The 16904-nt window shown below is 33.6% G+C and overlaps 3 protein-coding genes across 3 annotated transcripts; 2 read left to right on the plus strand and 1 right to left on the minus strand.

Moving 5' to 3' along the window:
- Positions 1 to 2487: 2487 nt before the first annotated feature.
- LOC110654148 (zinc finger A20 and AN1 domain-containing stress-associated protein 3) lies at positions 2488 to 3637 on the minus strand. Its single transcript, XM_021810048.2, has 2 exons — positions 3319 to 3637; positions 2488 to 3219 (listed from the first exon to the last, which is right to left on the minus strand). Exon 2 carries the CDS (start codon positions 3191 to 3193, stop codon positions 2672 to 2674), a length of 522 nt encoding a protein of 173 aa, XP_021665740.2. The 5' UTR covers positions 3194 to 3219; positions 3319 to 3637; the 3' UTR covers positions 2488 to 2671.
- Positions 3638 to 4952: 1315 nt separating this feature from the next.
- Positions 4953 to 11859, plus strand: LOC110654147 (protein SUPPRESSOR OF K(+) TRANSPORT GROWTH DEFECT 1). Its single transcript, XM_021810047.2, has 8 exons — positions 4953 to 5708; positions 6467 to 6572; positions 6854 to 7052; positions 10577 to 10645; positions 10736 to 10810; positions 10910 to 11008; positions 11138 to 11293; positions 11490 to 11859. The coding sequence occupies exons 1-8, from the start codon at positions 5243 to 5245 to the stop codon at positions 11613 to 11615; spliced, it is 1296 nt and encodes a 431-aa protein (XP_021665739.2). The 5' UTR covers positions 4953 to 5242; the 3' UTR covers positions 11616 to 11859.
- Positions 11860 to 13432: 1573 nt separating this feature from the next.
- On the plus strand, positions 13433 to 16904 carry LOC110654111 (subtilisin-like serine-protease S). The gene is made up of 12 exons (XM_058152074.1): positions 13433 to 13455; positions 13571 to 13586; positions 13676 to 13779; positions 13890 to 13987; positions 14079 to 14237; positions 14317 to 14428; positions 14503 to 15040; positions 15126 to 15220; positions 15375 to 15614; positions 15727 to 15841; positions 15963 to 16167; positions 16279 to 16904. The coding sequence occupies exons 1-12, from the start codon at positions 13433 to 13435 to the stop codon at positions 16824 to 16826; spliced, it is 2253 nt and encodes a 750-aa protein (XP_058008057.1). The 3' UTR covers positions 16827 to 16904.

Here is a 16904-nt window from a genome sequence, read left to right on the forward strand (position 1 = left end):
TTTTTAATTAAAAAAAATATATCAATTATATATATATATATATATATATATATATATATATATATATATATATATATAGACAGGCACAAAAAAGTGTGTCAAAGTGTTTCTAATATATATAATACATGAAAGATACTCTTCATACTCAAAATAGTATATGTCATGATATTGTATCTTGTTTTTTGAATTCCACATACAAGTTGCCATTACTTTAATATTTTTTGTGTTCTTATTCAATTTGCCCATTCATGAACCATAAATTGATTTAACTATTAAAAAATATTATATCTAATATAAGTTAAAACTCATGTGAAAATAAATTTAATTATTATTAGATTAAATATTTATATTAAAATATATATAATTAATTAAAATATATATATAAATGATATGAATTTACATATAAAAATTTAATTTAATGGTAGATATACTCATTTTCATATGGGTTGAAGTTCTTCGTAAATGCAATAAAAAAAAATAGATTGAGACATTGAAAATTAATTAATTATAATTTATATTTTTAATTATTTATAAAAATATAGCCATTAATTTTGTGTCACTGATGATGCAACCTATTATCTGCCTCGGTTCTTGCCTTGCTTAACCACTTGAGATTCCAATTATTTAGGTCAATTTAACATTATTATTTAGTAATTCAAGATACCCTCTGGGGATTACTTCAGGAATCAAACAGCTCTACCCCTAATAATAATTAAGTGTCGAGAGTCGAATTTAAATTTTTAATGTCTGATTCGCTTGTTTAAAAATTATAAGCTTGTAACTTTGAATCTCGATAAGAAGTTTTTGCAGGAAATTGCTTGGTCTCATGCATTTTCTGAAGCTAGTAACGTGCAACCCAACCCAAGCTGAATTCGCAAAGGAGAAGTGAACTAGACGTTGTGAATAGTGCTTAGGAGGTCCATATTTTGTGATGGATGGAATGTGTATTTTGGGAATACACAAAATAATCTGTCCATTTAGATGGACGCATAAACCTTGAAGGGTTAACAAAAAAATGAAGATGTAGTGTGAAAATTAGGATTGCATTAAAGGAGAGCTAAGCAAATTATTTATACAAGCTATTGAGAAAATTAGTGAGTATAAAAGAAAAGATTGGCTTTGTCCACGAATTTTAATTTAGTGATATTGGAGTCATCTTTAAAATTACAAGATTTAAAGTTTAAATCTCTATCGACACGGGTTGTATGAAAGAAAAAAAAAAAGACAAAAGACTTATTTTAACATGGTGCTAGTAGCTATATAAGTTTTCAAAATATTTCGAGATTTAATTAAACTCTTTAAGTTTCAAAAAAAAAAATTCAAATAAGCTCTTTAACTTTTTAAAAATATATAAAAAAGACTAAACTATAATTTGCGTTCAATATAAATCCAATTAAGGTTACGCACAAAAATGAGAATTTTTTTAGTTTTTGTGTTCTTCATCAATAATCATACATATCTAATTTGTAACATTCTGCTAAGTATTTGTAATGTTCTGAAGCATATTAATAAATTATTTTTTGAATAAACTTTTCTATGAGTCTTCTATACATAAATTTATTGAACCATTGTGTAAATAACAACTTATTAATTTATTTCAGGATGTAGAAAATTTTGGTTAAAATATTACAAATCAGATATACATGATTGATGAAAAAACCTTAAATACTAAAAAATTTTTGTGTAAAATATGGATTGAATTTATATTAGAGATAAATTATAATTTAATATTTTTTATTTTTTTTAAGAGTTAAATAATTTATTTTAAAAAAACTTATTTATCTATTTTTAAAATTTAAAAAATTTATTTAAACTTTTTTAAAAATTAAATGACTTAATTAAATTTCAAAACACTTTATAGACTTATATGGTTAAAAAATTATGGTTTTAAAAATTATTTAATTATTTTAAAATTTTGAAAGTTGAAATAAATTGAATTTAATTTCAATATTTATTTATTTTTTTAAATTACCTTCATTTAATATTTTTTTTTCAAAGATAACTTCATTACTTTGCACATCATTACAAGCCCCCAAGACCAATTGGCCGAATTAGGTTAGGAACAAAAGGAAACGACAGTCACATTACCTAACCCAGTATAAAGCCCATAGGCTCCAAGAAGCTAAGCAAGGGCTGTAGAAACTTACGTTGTCGGCAGCACCACAACCACGCGCCGCCACTTTCATTATGGCGCAAGCCTTAACAAGAGTGGATCTTAAACGGATAGCATAAGCTTGAAGTAGCCCGAAGGAAGAAGACCCACAACGCAGCCGCCCATCCACCACACATTGTAGCGCACTTCTACTCTGCTTTTCAGTGACTCATGGGAGAAGAAACAGAGGAGGAAAAAGCCCCATAAACATCTCAATCTCTTATAGTTAAAAGGGCAGCCTTTAACATTCCGGCCAACTTCTCAAGAAAACATAATCCAACCACAAAATGGATTATAAAAAAAGCCAATGGTACACCATCTCATAGCATAAGAAATTACCATAACCACACCCAGTAATCAAATATTATTTAAAAAACTATTTTAAAATTACAATTGAATTTACATACCCACAATAACATTCCCTCCGGCGACACTATTACTGGCCGGCCGGTGGCTAAATTTCAATTCTAAAATCACATAGAGAAACAGAAACTTATTATTTTTTTCCCATTTCCAAATTCATATCTTGTCCAGCTTTTCTGCCTTGACCACAGGATTGGCCTTGGCAATCTGCTCTTTGCCCATAGCCTTAAAATCAAAGCTACAACCATGCTGCTCCGGGTACCTGTGGCTTCCACAGAATACCATCCCACACCTGCACTTAAATCCCGTGAGCCCCACGCGCTTCCTGCACGTCAAGCACCTGTTTGGCCGCACCGCCGTTGTCTCCTCATTCTTATCATCCACCACTGTCGCCGCCGATGCAGGCTGATTGCTACTGACCTCAGGCAGATCAACGACCACAGGAGACAAAATAGAAACAGAGGCGGTCGAAGATGAGGAAGACGATGATGATGACGTCGATGATGTGGTGGAGGTTTGGGTTTGGTTCAAGACGAGCTTGACGTTGGAGGATTGCTGCTCTTTGAGTTGGAGATCTCGGTAGCACTTGGAGCAGAGGTTTTGGGTCGCCGGACTACCGAAGAATCCACAGTTGTTAACGCAGAGACGCGGTGCTGGGTATCTATGTTCTTCCGCCATTTTTATCCCTTCAATTCCTCTCAAATCTAGCCAAAAAATGAAAAAACCCCACAAAATTAGCTTCAAAATCACAGAAATTTGAACTCAATCCATCATAGCAGGAAAAGAAAAACAATTTCTTATACCTGATTTGCTCTGATTATGGGGATTTTCACAAGGGAGGAAAATGAAAGAAAATTAGATAAGAGGAAAGAAAAGGAAAGGAATCTGTGGTTGAAGGGAATGGAATCAATCAAAGTCTGAAAATTTATAAATACAAATGAAACCCAAAAGAAAAGCACCTCCAGAAAGCTCCAATATAAGGAAAAGGAGAAGAGAGGAGGGCGATTCCTTTGGTCCTTTGCCTAAAGATTCCACCAACCTTCTTGCTTTCTCTCTGTTTTTTAATTTCTTTACCTTTCTTTTCTACCAAACAGCCGCTGTTTTCTCTCTCTCTAATTAACGGCGTTAAATAAGCGAGTTTTTAGGTGGCCATAAATAAGAGAAATTCTTCTGGAAGTCGTTTAAACTGCGTCAAAGCTTTTAATAACACACACCAATTTGGACCTACGGTCTTGATCACTTGATTCGTCAGGGTCAACAACATCAACGGTAGATAGGACGCTTTTTGGTCGTTCCTTTTTTTTTCAGCCATTAACTTTAGATGCACATTAAAATTAAGGTGAAAATTAAGCTCCAATATAAAAACGAATATAATAATTATTAAATTAAAATATATATAACTAAAAGTTTTAATTATTATATTATTTCTTTAATTTTAATTTAAAATTTTACAAATGATTTAAGTGTCATTAAATTACAATTTATTATTTTTAACATTTTTGTTTTAAAAAATAGTTATCATAACTTTATTTGCAAATACATTTGTATTTAAGATTTTCAAATTACATTTTAAGTCTTAAAATTAAAATAAAACAATTTAAACTAAAGTACTTAAGGATGCTTATTTTTGTCTCAATTATTTAAATAATGGATTCTCAAACTAATTTTTTTAAATATTTATATTTCTCTTCTTCTAGAAAAAGAATATACGATAAATTCAATTAAAAAAGATAATTAAATTATATATTATAGTATAATTATATATTATTATCTCATTTATTTAAATTAATTATTTAATTTTTTTCAATTTAAACTATATTTACTTAAAAAAATAATTTATATATAAAAAATATTTTTTTAAAAAATATTTTTTATTATTTAATTATAATATTAAATTAATAAAATTTATTTATTTCATGTATATATAAATATATTCACACTTTAATAAGATTTTTAAATTTTAAAAAAAGAAAAATAATTTTTATCTTTTAAAAATAAAAATTATTTTCTTTAAAAATAATTTAATTTTTTTTATAAAAAATATTTTTTATTAATTAATTTTTCGGATTGCCTTTAAATATTAAAAAATATAAAAAATATTTTTTAAAAAATATTTTTTAAGAATAAATGGAGTCTTAATTAAAATATTCATATATTTTAAAAATTAAACTCTTTAATTTTTAATTAAATTTATATCAAATAAAATATTAATTAATTTGTTTCAATTTATTTAAATTGATTAAATAATATAAATAGTTAAAATTGTAGAGATTAAATTGTATAAATATTTAAGATTAAAATAAGTTAATTAAGGTTTTTTTATATAATAATTTAAAAGTTTAATTTTATAAAATATAAATGTATTTTAATTGAGTTTTTAAAATAAAAATTAAGATAATAATTTTCACAATAATTTATAAATGATGAAAAAAAAGGGAGTTTAGAACTTTTAGCCCACTTTCATTAGAAGTTAGAGCTTTCGTCTTCACAGTCCCCCTCACAAGCTTTGATTCCTTTGACATGCCTCCTCTTTAGCCTTAATCCACTATTTTACAATTTCCAATCTTTTCTTGCAAAATCCCTTTCTTCCTCTCTAATTTTGAAACCCATCATCAAATTATTATCAATTAATCAATCCAAAACTGGGAAAAAATTTTAGGGTTTCTGATTTCTCCCCAAAAATCTCATATGCGATCTTCTATTGATTGATCAGAAATTTCGATTAGGATGTATAGCAATTTTAAGGAGCAAGCTATAGAGTACGTAAGGCAAGCCGTACAAGAAGATAATGCAGGTAACTATGCTAAAGCCTTCCCTTTGTATATGAACGCGCTCGAGTATTTCAAGACCCATTTGAAGTACGAGAAGAACCCTAAGATTCGCGAAGCTATAACCCAGAAATTCACCGAGTATCTTCGTCGGGCTGAGGAGATCCGGGCTGTTCTCGATGAAGGTGGACCTGGGCCTGCCTCCAATGGTGATGCCGCTGTTGCTACCCGCCCCAAGACCAAGCCTAAAGATGGAGAAGATGGTGAGGATCCGGAACAGGCCAAATTGAGATCTGGGTTGAATTCTGCGATTATTAGGGAGAAGCCAAACATTAAGTGGAATGATGTGGCAGGACTTGAGAGTGCGAAACAGGCGTTACAGGAAGCTGTTATTTTGCCTGTTAAGTTCCCCCAATTCTTTACAGGTGATTTTTGCTCCTACCCCAACTTTTTTCCTCTGGGTTTTTTGCTCTTGTTCTGTACGTTTGGTATTTTCACCTTGTTTTCATGAAGCAAATAGATTAATGGTAGAGATTGAAATTGGTTGATAGTTGTGAAATTGTGTGGTTTTATAATAGTTGGTTGTATTGTACTGCCTCCAAAATGATTTTTGATACATGATTTGTGAATCTCTTGTTGTTGTAGCAATTTTGCTAATTTTCCTACTCTGTAGTTTTGTTTTGCTGTTTCGAGTCTATTGAGTTTATTATGCTCCAGGATATTGCAAATGAGAAAATCATTTGAGAACTTCTGGGTTTGCCTTAGGTAAACTAGTTGCACTTTTTCCTCTACAACAATGTTTCTCTGCTCATCATGTTTGGGAACTGTCTTGGCAGTACTATTTTATCTGGACTCTTGAGGTTGTAAATGGGAATAGTGGCATACATACGCTGTCATGTTCCATATATTTGGGCAAGGTTTTTGGAATTTGGATATCTAACGTTCTTAATTGGCACACAAAACAGTTAGAATGAAGGCATAATGAAGGTCTCTTGTAGTTGTTATTACTATACTTTTACTGTTCTTTTATGTAATCCATGGGTTAGGAGATGGAATTTAGTCATTTTTGCAGCTATTCTGTTTTTGACAACGTTGTAACTTCTCTATTTACATTTTGAAATAAAATCTTGACTAGCTTTATTCTGTTAATCCTGATATTTGCTTCATTTGCTCTTTCTTTTAGGGAAGAGACGACCTTGGAGAGCTTTTCTTTTGTATGGGCCACCAGGAACTGGGAAGTCTTACTTGGCCAAGGCAGTTGCAACTGAGGCAGACTCGACTTTTTTCAGGTAAATGTTCTATATCACAAAGAGAGTCTTTTACTTTAGCCTCCAGAAGGTTTACACTTGTCAGTTTTTATTTAATTTCAGTTTCAGACTCTTAGCATCTTTCCTTATTTGTATACATTTTCTTGTGAGACAGCACTTCACTGTTTTGTTGCCACTGATATATTTTCCTTTTCCTCTGTACGAACTTATTATTTGCATATATCTATAATGTGGTCCTCTATGTGCTTAAATAGATTGCAAGTTGCTGGATTTTTAATTTATTTTATTCTTTTTCTCAATAGTATTTCTTCTTCAGACCTGGTTTCAAAGTGGATGGGTGAGAGTGAAAAGCTTGTGTCAAATCTTTTCCAGATGGCACGTGAAAGTGCTCCTTCAATTATTTTTATTGATGAAATAGATTCCTTGTGTGGCCAACGTGGAGAAGGCAATGAGAGTGAAGCTTCAAGACGTATCAAGACGGAACTTCTCGTGCAGATGCAGGTACGTCTTTGTTAGCAGGTGGTGAAGAAGAATATTATTCTTCATTTTGCTGCTATTGAAAATGCTTATATTTTAATCTGCAGTTCATTTTACCACCTTAATTCTTTCTGTTTGGTGTCCTCATATTATCAACTTTTTAGTGGCCTAGCCTCTGAGAGAAATTAAAAGCAGTTGTAAAAATATCTAGTTTAGCGTGAATATAGACTGCAGAGCAGTAGAAAAGAATGTGAATTATACTAGAAGGATTAGATCTTTAGAGGTAAAGGAAGCACTTAGGAAAATAAAAGTCGGTAAAGCCTGTGGATCCAATGGAATACCAATTGAAGTGTGGAAGTGTTTGGGAGATATGGGAGTGGCATGGTTAACTAAATTGTTTAATAAGATTATAAACTCAAAGAAAATGCCTGATGAATGGAGGATGAGTATTTTAGTACCTATTTTTAAAAATAAGGGAGACATACAGAGTTACTCAAACTATAGGGGAATTAAACTCACGAGTCATACTATGAAGTTGTGAAAAAGAGTTGTGGAATATCGACTACGTCTATCTCTCCCAATCAATTTGGCTTCATGCCCGGTCATTCAACTATAGAAGCGATCTTTCTCATTAGAAGCTTGGTAGAGAAATATAGAGATGTGAAGAAAGATCTACACGTGATTTTTATCGATTTGGAGAAGGCTTATAATAGTGTCTCGAGAGATGTTTTATGGAGAGTGTTAGAACAATAGAGGGTATCTATTAGGTACATACAAGTGTTGAAAGTTATGTATGAAGGAGTAACTACTATTGTGCGCACAGTGGGAGGGGACACAAGAGATTTTCCTATTTCAATTGGATTACACAAAGGTTTAGCTATAAGCCCTTACCTTTTTACATTAGTTTTAGATGAATTGACGAAACATATATAAGAGAGTATTCCTTGATGCATGATATTTGCAGATGATATAGTCCTGATAGATGAGACACGAGGAGTCAATAGAAAGCTAGAGTTTTGGAGAAGTACTCTAGAATCAAAGGGTTTTAAGTTAAGCAGAACGAAGATTGGTCCTTGGATGGAGTGGTATTGCCCCACGAGGAGTCAATACATGTATTGCAAGTTCAGTGAAGGCCGAAATGATAATAGGGAAGGAGTTAGTTTGGATGGAGTGGTACTGCCCCAAAGTAATCACTTTAAATATCTCGGCTTAATCCTTCAAGTAGATGGGGGATGTGAGGATGATGTTAGTCATAGGATTGAAGCCGGATGGTTGATTCTGAAATGAGAAGGTTTATTGAATGCAGATTCAATTTAAAAATCAAATGGAATCTTAACTAGGAACCTGATTGGCTTTGATTTATCTTATATAATAACAGATGCCTCTTCATGTGTTAGAACACTTAGTTGTGAGCAATGTTTTCTGCACTTGTTTGGTCATAATGTCACATTAGGGAGAGGGATGAGTGTCAAAGGTTCAAATTACAACAAAATAATATATATAAACTCACAATCAAGTTAAAAGATACTAAATTTTCTTGTACAATTAATATTGATTTAAAGGTTTTAGTTTGAATATAGAATTTTTTGATAAAGGAAATAATTAAAATAAAGGATAATATAACCACAAATATTTGCATTGCAAGTGTACAAAGTTTGAGAGAGAGATAGAGAGAGGTATTTTAATTACACACACATGCATGTTCTCTCATGAATACTTTTATGCTTCATATCTTTGAGCCCCATTGGTGGTTTTTTTATACCTATTGCTAATTAGTTTCTTGCCTTGTTTAAAAAAGAATGGTAAATTACAACTAAAATCCCTGAGGTTTATATGATAAAACCCAAAGATTAGTCCTTGGTATAACTTTAGTAGTGATTTGGTCCTTAAATTTTATTTCCGTTAACAATTTGGTCCCCTCATTTTACTTCTACTAACAAATTGATCATATGACCAGTGAATTTTAAGGACCAATTTGTTAATATAAGTAAGATGTGAGGAATGAGGACTAAATTGTTAACATAAATAAAATTTAAGGACCAAATCGATATCAAACTTACACTGGGAACTAATTTGTGAGTTTTGTTAAACTGCAGGGACTTAGTTGTAATTTATCCAAAATAAATTGGTGCAGCATCTATTTGTTTAGGGTATATTTTCTGACAATACCATTGTATGTGAGAATCACGATTGCTCTTGATTTCGGAAATAAATATGATCTTTAATTTTGCCTGGGTTGTCATCGTGCTTCCTGTGTTTCTTTGTTTTCTAGTGATGCGGTTGTTGGGAAGAAAAAAAGAGAGAGAGAGAGAGAGAGAGAGAGAAAATAGAGAAAAGGGGGGGGGGGGGGGGGGTGTTTGTTGTGCATACATTAAATTTAACTTCGATGTTATGCATTATATCAAGTGTGTGTGCATGCAGTTACTTGTTTCATTTTATCACCTCTTTTCCCTCATCACTTTCAACCAGGACTATCTTCCTAGTTCCTACTCTCATTCACCTTGGAATAATATTTTGCTATTCCACTGCCAGTTAATGTCCTTGGGATTGCAGCATAGGTGCAGAACACATAGGACCAGTAAGGGTGAGATTGGGGATGACTAGAACTTGTTGCTTTGTATCATATAAAAACCTCCAATGTGTGCAAGAAAATCAAAGCTGCTTTAGATTCTTGAAATTAAATAGAATCTTTAACTTTTCCAGGGTTAAACCTTCCTGCAATTGATCTGTAATTTCTTATCTTGAAGTAACTTCTGAAAGTAATCCCTAAAGGTTTGTGTCATATGTTCCGTATTGCTGTTATTGTTGTCCTCAGTTTCTCATCATGCTACCTGTAGCTTGAGCAGAGTTTCTAATTGCTCAGGGCTTCCAAAATAATGTAATTTTTGCTAAATTTTGTGCTGTTGACCTGTATCTCCATGCATAATTCAATTTATGAGAGGATGTCGGGATTCCTGATGACAACTATTCATATGTTTTAACGATGTAACATGTCTACTTCTCAGTCATCAAAGCAATTTGAAATAGCTTTTAGGCAGTTACCCTATATAATTATTGGTCATTCTGTATGACCTTCAAATTACTTCATTACAGTGGGTGTGCTGTATGCTCGAAACAAATTGTATGACCTCTTTATGGTTCAAACTAACAAGGTTTGCTTCTGACTGGTACTTTCATTCATGTCATTGCTACGTTATTGTAGATTGCTGCCAACTTCCAAATGTTTTATGATTAACTTTTGTTCTTATATTCATGTTTTCTGTTTATTCATTGATATCTATGTTGTGGGGATTAATTTAAAATTGGTCTAAATTGTTTCCTTGCACCTCTTTTATATCTCAGTTTTTAGTTGTTCCACTTGATTGATACTATGAACTCTTGAAGTTACATTAATTCTATTGGTTTAAATATTTTATGAGTTGATACTATGAACTTCAAGTTTTATTGATTGTAGTTTTCTTTCATTTTGAAATCAAGATGATTAATTTGAACACATCCAGCTAATAGATTTATGAAAAATTTATATATTTCTTTTTCGTATATTTTAGGGTGTAGGAAACAATGATCAGAAAGTTCTTGTTCTTGCAGCAACAAATACACCATATGCCCTAGATCAGGTAAGAACATCATGAGTTTATTTATTAATTTAATTTAATTTTGAATCACTGGGACTGTTGGGTATGGTTGCTAATCTGTAGTGATTACAGGCCATCCGGCGACGTTTTGACAAGCGCATATATATTCCTCTCCCAGATTTGAAGGCTCGGCAGCACATGTTCAAAGTATTAACATTTTTTCTTGGAGATAACTTCTATTCAATAAGTATTTGGCTTTTGACCATCTTTGTACTATTTGGCTGAGCCTCAAAAAATTTTGAACAGGTGCATCTTGGAGATACCCCTCACAACTTGACTGAAAGTGATTTTGAATTCTTAGCTCGCAGGACTGAGGGCTTTTCGGGATCAGATATTTCTGTTTGTGTAAGCATGATGCCAATTAAGATGCTATCAATATATCTTTTTTTTTTTTTTTAAATAATTCTCCCTTTGGAGATATTTTAAGAAGGTTCACACAACAGATTTTTTGTTGTTATATTTGACTTTTGACAGGTCAAGGATGTTCTTTTTGAGCCTGTTCGTAAAACACAGGATGCCATGTTTTTCGTCAAGGTTCCTAATGATATGTGGGTGCCATGTGGACCAAAGCAACCAAATGCTGTACAAATTACAATGCAGGAGCTGGCAGCCGAAGGACTAGCAGCCCAGGTAATGTTGTAGATGCCCTGGACGCAAGACATTAAGATATAAATTCTGCTGTCAATCTTCTAGATGAGAGTTAAAAAAAAAAATTCTTGAACATTTTTTATAAGAAAATATGCTTTAAATGTTTAGAAATAGAAAAGCCACATTTATTTCTAATCTTATGCTTGCTTATCCTTAAAGAAAGTAAATATGTCTGCAGATTCTTCCCCCTCCCATATCAAGAACAGATTTTGATAAGATCCTTGCAAGACAGAGGCCAACAGTGAGCAAAGCTGATTTAGAAGTTCATGAGCGTTTCACAAAGGAATTTGGAGAGGAAGGGTAATGAATACGGTGATATGATTGATCCATACTCGTGAGTTCAACTGCTACGATTTGTATTTTAGTTGTCACTGCTGGTTCCAATGAATTATTATTTTAGTTTTTTATCAAAAGGGCGAAGCTGACTTGACTTTCCCTTTGTATTACGATTATGATGGGAAAACTGAGTTGGATACTTGTTAAATTGCTTGTTTCAAATTTGTGTAAAGAAGAGTTCTAGAAATATCATCGCAGAATGTTATGTCGTACTTCTTCATGTCTTGTTCCCAGCAATTAAATTATCTTGTTTGCAAGTTTTTTGGGTTTCAGTCGTTGCTGTTGTCAATGGTCAAAATAAGTTATACAACTGAGAAAATGATGATGAAGATGATATATAACTATATTCATAGTGGTTTGTTTCATAGTAACGACCGTGAAATCGTTTTATCATTAGAAATTGAATTTTTCCCCACTTCGAGGATAGGTATTCTGTTAAAAAGGGCGTTTAAAAGGCCAAACAATTATACAAATACCTAGAGGCCCATGGCCCAAAAAAGAAATCAATCTAAAAACTAGCCTACAACTAACCCACTAAACTGGTTAAGCCTAAAAGCCCATAATCCTAGGCCCAAAAAATTCCACCGACCGGTTCTACAGCAAAAGATGCAACTCAGTTATTTTTTGCACAGAACAGCGTCGATCGGAGGGGTGAGGCAACCCCACTTTTGAGGCAGGGGACGAATTTCCCCCTTGCACCATCGCAAGGTCAGCAGAGAGAAGACCGGCGCGTCTCAGGGAGGAGGAGACACAAGAGAGAGTTTCTTTCTCTATCACTAGAGAGAAAACGAAGAGAAAATTAAATAATTGAGAAATTAAATTTGGTGAAAGTCAGTGGTAATGTGTTAAAAAATGAAATGCCCCTTGCGTTTTGAGGATATGCCTCGAAACAATCAGAAACTCCATGCAGCTACCAAGTCATGGCATGAAGCTTGCAGGCTTTCTCTTGTTTCTTCAACATAGTCTCTTGTATATGTTTTTTACCCGTTCCCTTCCTGAGAAACGTTTCTTTGGTCCCCCATTCTAAAACTAATTCTTTCTTTCTGTCTTTTCAAAACTGGCATTCAAAAAACTCCATAACATGTGCTGAATTGGCCTTACTAAATTTGTAATGAACTCGCAAAACTTATATAAACATGGCAGTTTTTATGTTAATGACACTTTCTAGTAACTCTTTGAATACAATTAAAGCTCCATTTGTCATTGCGATTTGTGAGTTAAAAACTTTCAAAAAATAGTTTGAAAAAAGTTATTTTTATTTTTTTAATATTTTTATAATTAAAATATATTAAATTAATTTTTAATACTTTTATAACCATTATATTTAAGAAATTATTTTTCTCAACAGGCAACTCAAACAAACTCTTATGTAAAAAAAAAAAAAAAAAAAAGATTATATGATTTATAATTAAATGTGATGTGTATATCTCACTGGAGTTCAAACAATATGGACAAGGATAAAATATGCTAAAGTGAGATACCATTTTAGCTTCTCAATATGAATAGAAGATATGAAACATTTTATTGGTTGTTCAGGGTAATATATATATATATATATATACACATTTTGAAAAGACATTTTTTACAAAAGCTAAAATATAATCAAGCCGGCTTTGGAATAATGCACAGTTGACAGTTTTTGTATTCTTTGTTTTGGGTATAAAATGGGCATGCTTCTAATTACAATTCACTGCATTTTAGCCATTGTTGTCCTTCTTCTTGTAAAAAATATGAGGATTTATAGACTTTTTACTCTTCTTCTGTTCAATACAATTGTGCTGGTACATGGAGCCAGCAGCAACAAAAAGGTATAGGAAGCAATAAGCTTTTGAGAGACCTAAATCTCTTTTTTCTTTAATTATAACAAGGTGGTACTTGTAATTCTCATCTATGAGCCTGTGCTTATTCGCGCTTTAAGTTCAGTGGACATTCGCGTTCTGTTTGTGTACGGTATCATGGCTAGTTTTTGCACAATATAAAATTTAATTAATTATTTGCTTATCTCCTTTTGCTTTCAATGATGTGCAGCATTATATTGTGTACATGGGAGAACACTCACATTCCCACTCCCACCTCGCTTCAGAATCTTTGATTGAAGCTAATCATAAGATACTTGCATCAGTCACCGGAAGGTGAGACTCTCATTTAGCAGTATTGAAGGGCCAAAAGCTGACAGTTGAAAATCTAAAATTTCAATATTTGTTTGCTTGTTAGTTTACTAATATTCTGTGCAATTTTTCAGTTTCAAAGAAGCACAGGATGTGGCACTTCACCATTATACTAAAAGCTTTAGGGGCTTCTCAGCCATGCTTACACAAGAGCAAGCTCAGAAACTTGCAGGTGCTTCTAATTAATACTGAAATGAGCATGTATCTTAATAGAGAGCATTTGATGTATAAACTGAGATTATTTCATGTTATTCTTTCTGCAGAAACCAATTCCGTTGTTTCTGTGTTTGAGAGTAGAGTGAATAAGCTACACACAACACATTCATGGGACTTTCTAGGAGTAAACTCTCTTCATCAATATAATAACCAATTGCCTATGGCCTCATCCCTGTCGGATATTATTGTTGGTGTCATTGACACTGGTAATTCTATAAATTTTAGCTCCTAATGGGCATTGTTTGATGTAGTGACTCGCTACATTTTCGATTCTGAAATTTGCAGGAGTTTGGCCTGAGTCAGAAAGCTTCAGTGACAGAGGGTTAGGTCCTGTGCCTGTGAAATTCAAGGGAACATGTGTTCCTGGTGAAAAATTTTCATCAGCTAACTGCAACAGGTATATAGTACTAGATTGCCTATGTAAGATGATAGATATGAGTCCAACAATGTGAATTGGATTTGGATTTGCAGAAAAATCATTGGAGCTCGGTTCTACTACAAAGGATTTGAAGCAGAAAATGGGCCTCTTGAATCTTTTGGGGCTACTTTCTTTCGATCAGCTCGAGACAGTGATGGACATGGATCCCACACTGCTTCAACTATAGGTGGAAATGTGGTGCCTAATGCTAGCCTGTTTGGGATGGCCAGAGGCACTGCAAGAGGTGGGGCACCAAATGCAAGACTTGCAATCTACAAGGCTTGTTGGTTCAACCTATGTAGTGATGCAGATGTTCTTGCTGCTATGGATGATGCAACTAATGATGGAGTTGATATCCTCTCCCTTTCCCTTGGTCCTGACCCTCCTCAGCCTATTTACTTTGAAAATGCTATTTCTGTTGGAGCTTTCCATGCATTCAGGAATGGAGTACTTGTTTCTTGTTCAGCAGGGAACTCATTTTTCCCAGGAACTGCAACCAATGTTGCTCCTTGGATCCTCACTGTTGCAGCTAGCTCTCTGGACCGGGAATTCAACTCGAATGTATATCTTGGAAATTCAATAGTTGTGAAGGTAAAAATTTCACTAATCCAATCCCCTACACCTTCCTACTACAATTCTCATGCTTTAGTTTAAGCTTTATTCAATTTGGTTTCAGGGTTTCTCTTTAAATCCTCTGAAAATGGAAACCTCATATGGTTTAATATTTGGAAGTGATGCAGCTGCACCAGGGATTCCAGCTAAGAATGCAAGGTATACATGTTCTGTATTAGTTTACTTATTGATTCTGTGGTTCTCACCTGAGAAGTGAGAACTGTACTTGTTCTAATTAACAGCATCTGTTTCTCTCTCTCTCTCTCTCTCTTTTCTTTTTTTTTTTTTTTTTTTTTTTTTTTCTCCTCATCAGCTTTTGCAAGAATAATACTCTAGACAATACCAAGATTAAGGGGAAGATCGTGGTGTGCACAATTGAGGTTGTGAAGGATAACCGAAGAGAGAAAGCTCTATCTATACAACAAGGGGGTGGTGTTGGAATGATACTGATTGATCCATTAGTTAAAGAAGTCGGATTTCAGTTTGTAATCCCGGCCACTTTAATCGGTCAGGAAGAAGCACAACAGCTTCAAGCATACATGAAGAGAGAAAAGTGAGTTCTGTAGCTTTGCCTGCCTAAACAGTTCATCAATGTGAGAAAAGAAAGAGTCTGAATGAGATGAGACTACTACTAGTCTAATATGAAACTACCATTCTTTCTACAGGTACCCGACTGCAAGGATTGCCCCAACAATAACAGTCCTGAACACTAGACCTGCACCAGAAATGGCTGTGTTTTCTTCCCAGGGACCAAATATTATAACTCCAGATATTATTAAGGTGGGTCGTATCTAGTTTCTCAATTTTTTCCTTCTAAGATCAAATTTTAATGACGCTTGGGGTGGATGCAAAAGAAACGTTAATGCTATAATTGGTCTGAACATGTAAATTCCTATTGCAGCCGGACATTACAGCACCAGGTCTGAATATTTTAGCAGCATGGTCTCCAGTAGCAGCTGATGTCACAGGTGGACGACCAGTCAATTATAACATAATCTCTGGCACCTCTATGTCTTGCCCCCATGTTGCAGCAGTTGCTGCAATCTTAAAATCTTACCAACCTTCCTGGAGTCCAGCAGCAATAACGTCTGCAATAATGACAACAGGTTGGTTTTTATAATACTGAAGATTTATCAGACAATGTCCAATTCACTTAGCAAATAATGTGCACTCTTGTATAAATGTCTTAACATTTTTACTTCAATTTGTTGGTACAGCTACAATCATGGATAACACTGGAAAACCGATCAAAAGAGAGCCAAATGGCGCCCTGACTACCCCTTTTGACTATGGATCTGGACAAGTAAATCCAATAGCGGCTCTGAATCCTGGATTAGTTTATGACTTCAGTCCCAATGATGTTATTAATTTCCTCTGCAGTACTGGTGCAAGCCCTGCACAATTAAAAAACCTTACAGGACAGCCAACTTATTGCCAGAAGCCTACAATACAATCCTATGATTTCAACTACCCTTCAATCAGCGTGTCGAACATGCGTGGAAGTGTTTCAGTCCTTAGAACAGTTACTTATTATGGTAAAGGACCAACTACTTACACTGCCAGTGTAGATTACCCTGCTGGTGTTAAAGTTACAGTTACACCTGCTGCACTCAAGTTTACAAGGACAGGAGAGAAAATGTCTTTCAGGATAGATTTTACACCTCTCAAGACAAGTAATGGGAATTTCGTATTTGGGGCTTTGATATGGAGCAATGGTATCCATAAGGTTAGGAGTCCTATTGGACTCAATGTGCTTTCTTTGTAGAAGAAACAAGTGATGCATTGAAGTTGTTCTTCAGCTTGGATTCAATTGTACTCTCGCGTCGTAAGGCTCCAATTATCC

The sequence above is a fragment of the Hevea brasiliensis genome, chromosome 1, assembly GCF_030052815.1.
Source record: "Hevea brasiliensis isolate MT/VB/25A 57/8 chromosome 1, ASM3005281v1, whole genome shotgun sequence".
NCBI lineage: Eukaryota > Viridiplantae > Streptophyta > Magnoliopsida > Malpighiales > Euphorbiaceae > Hevea > Hevea brasiliensis.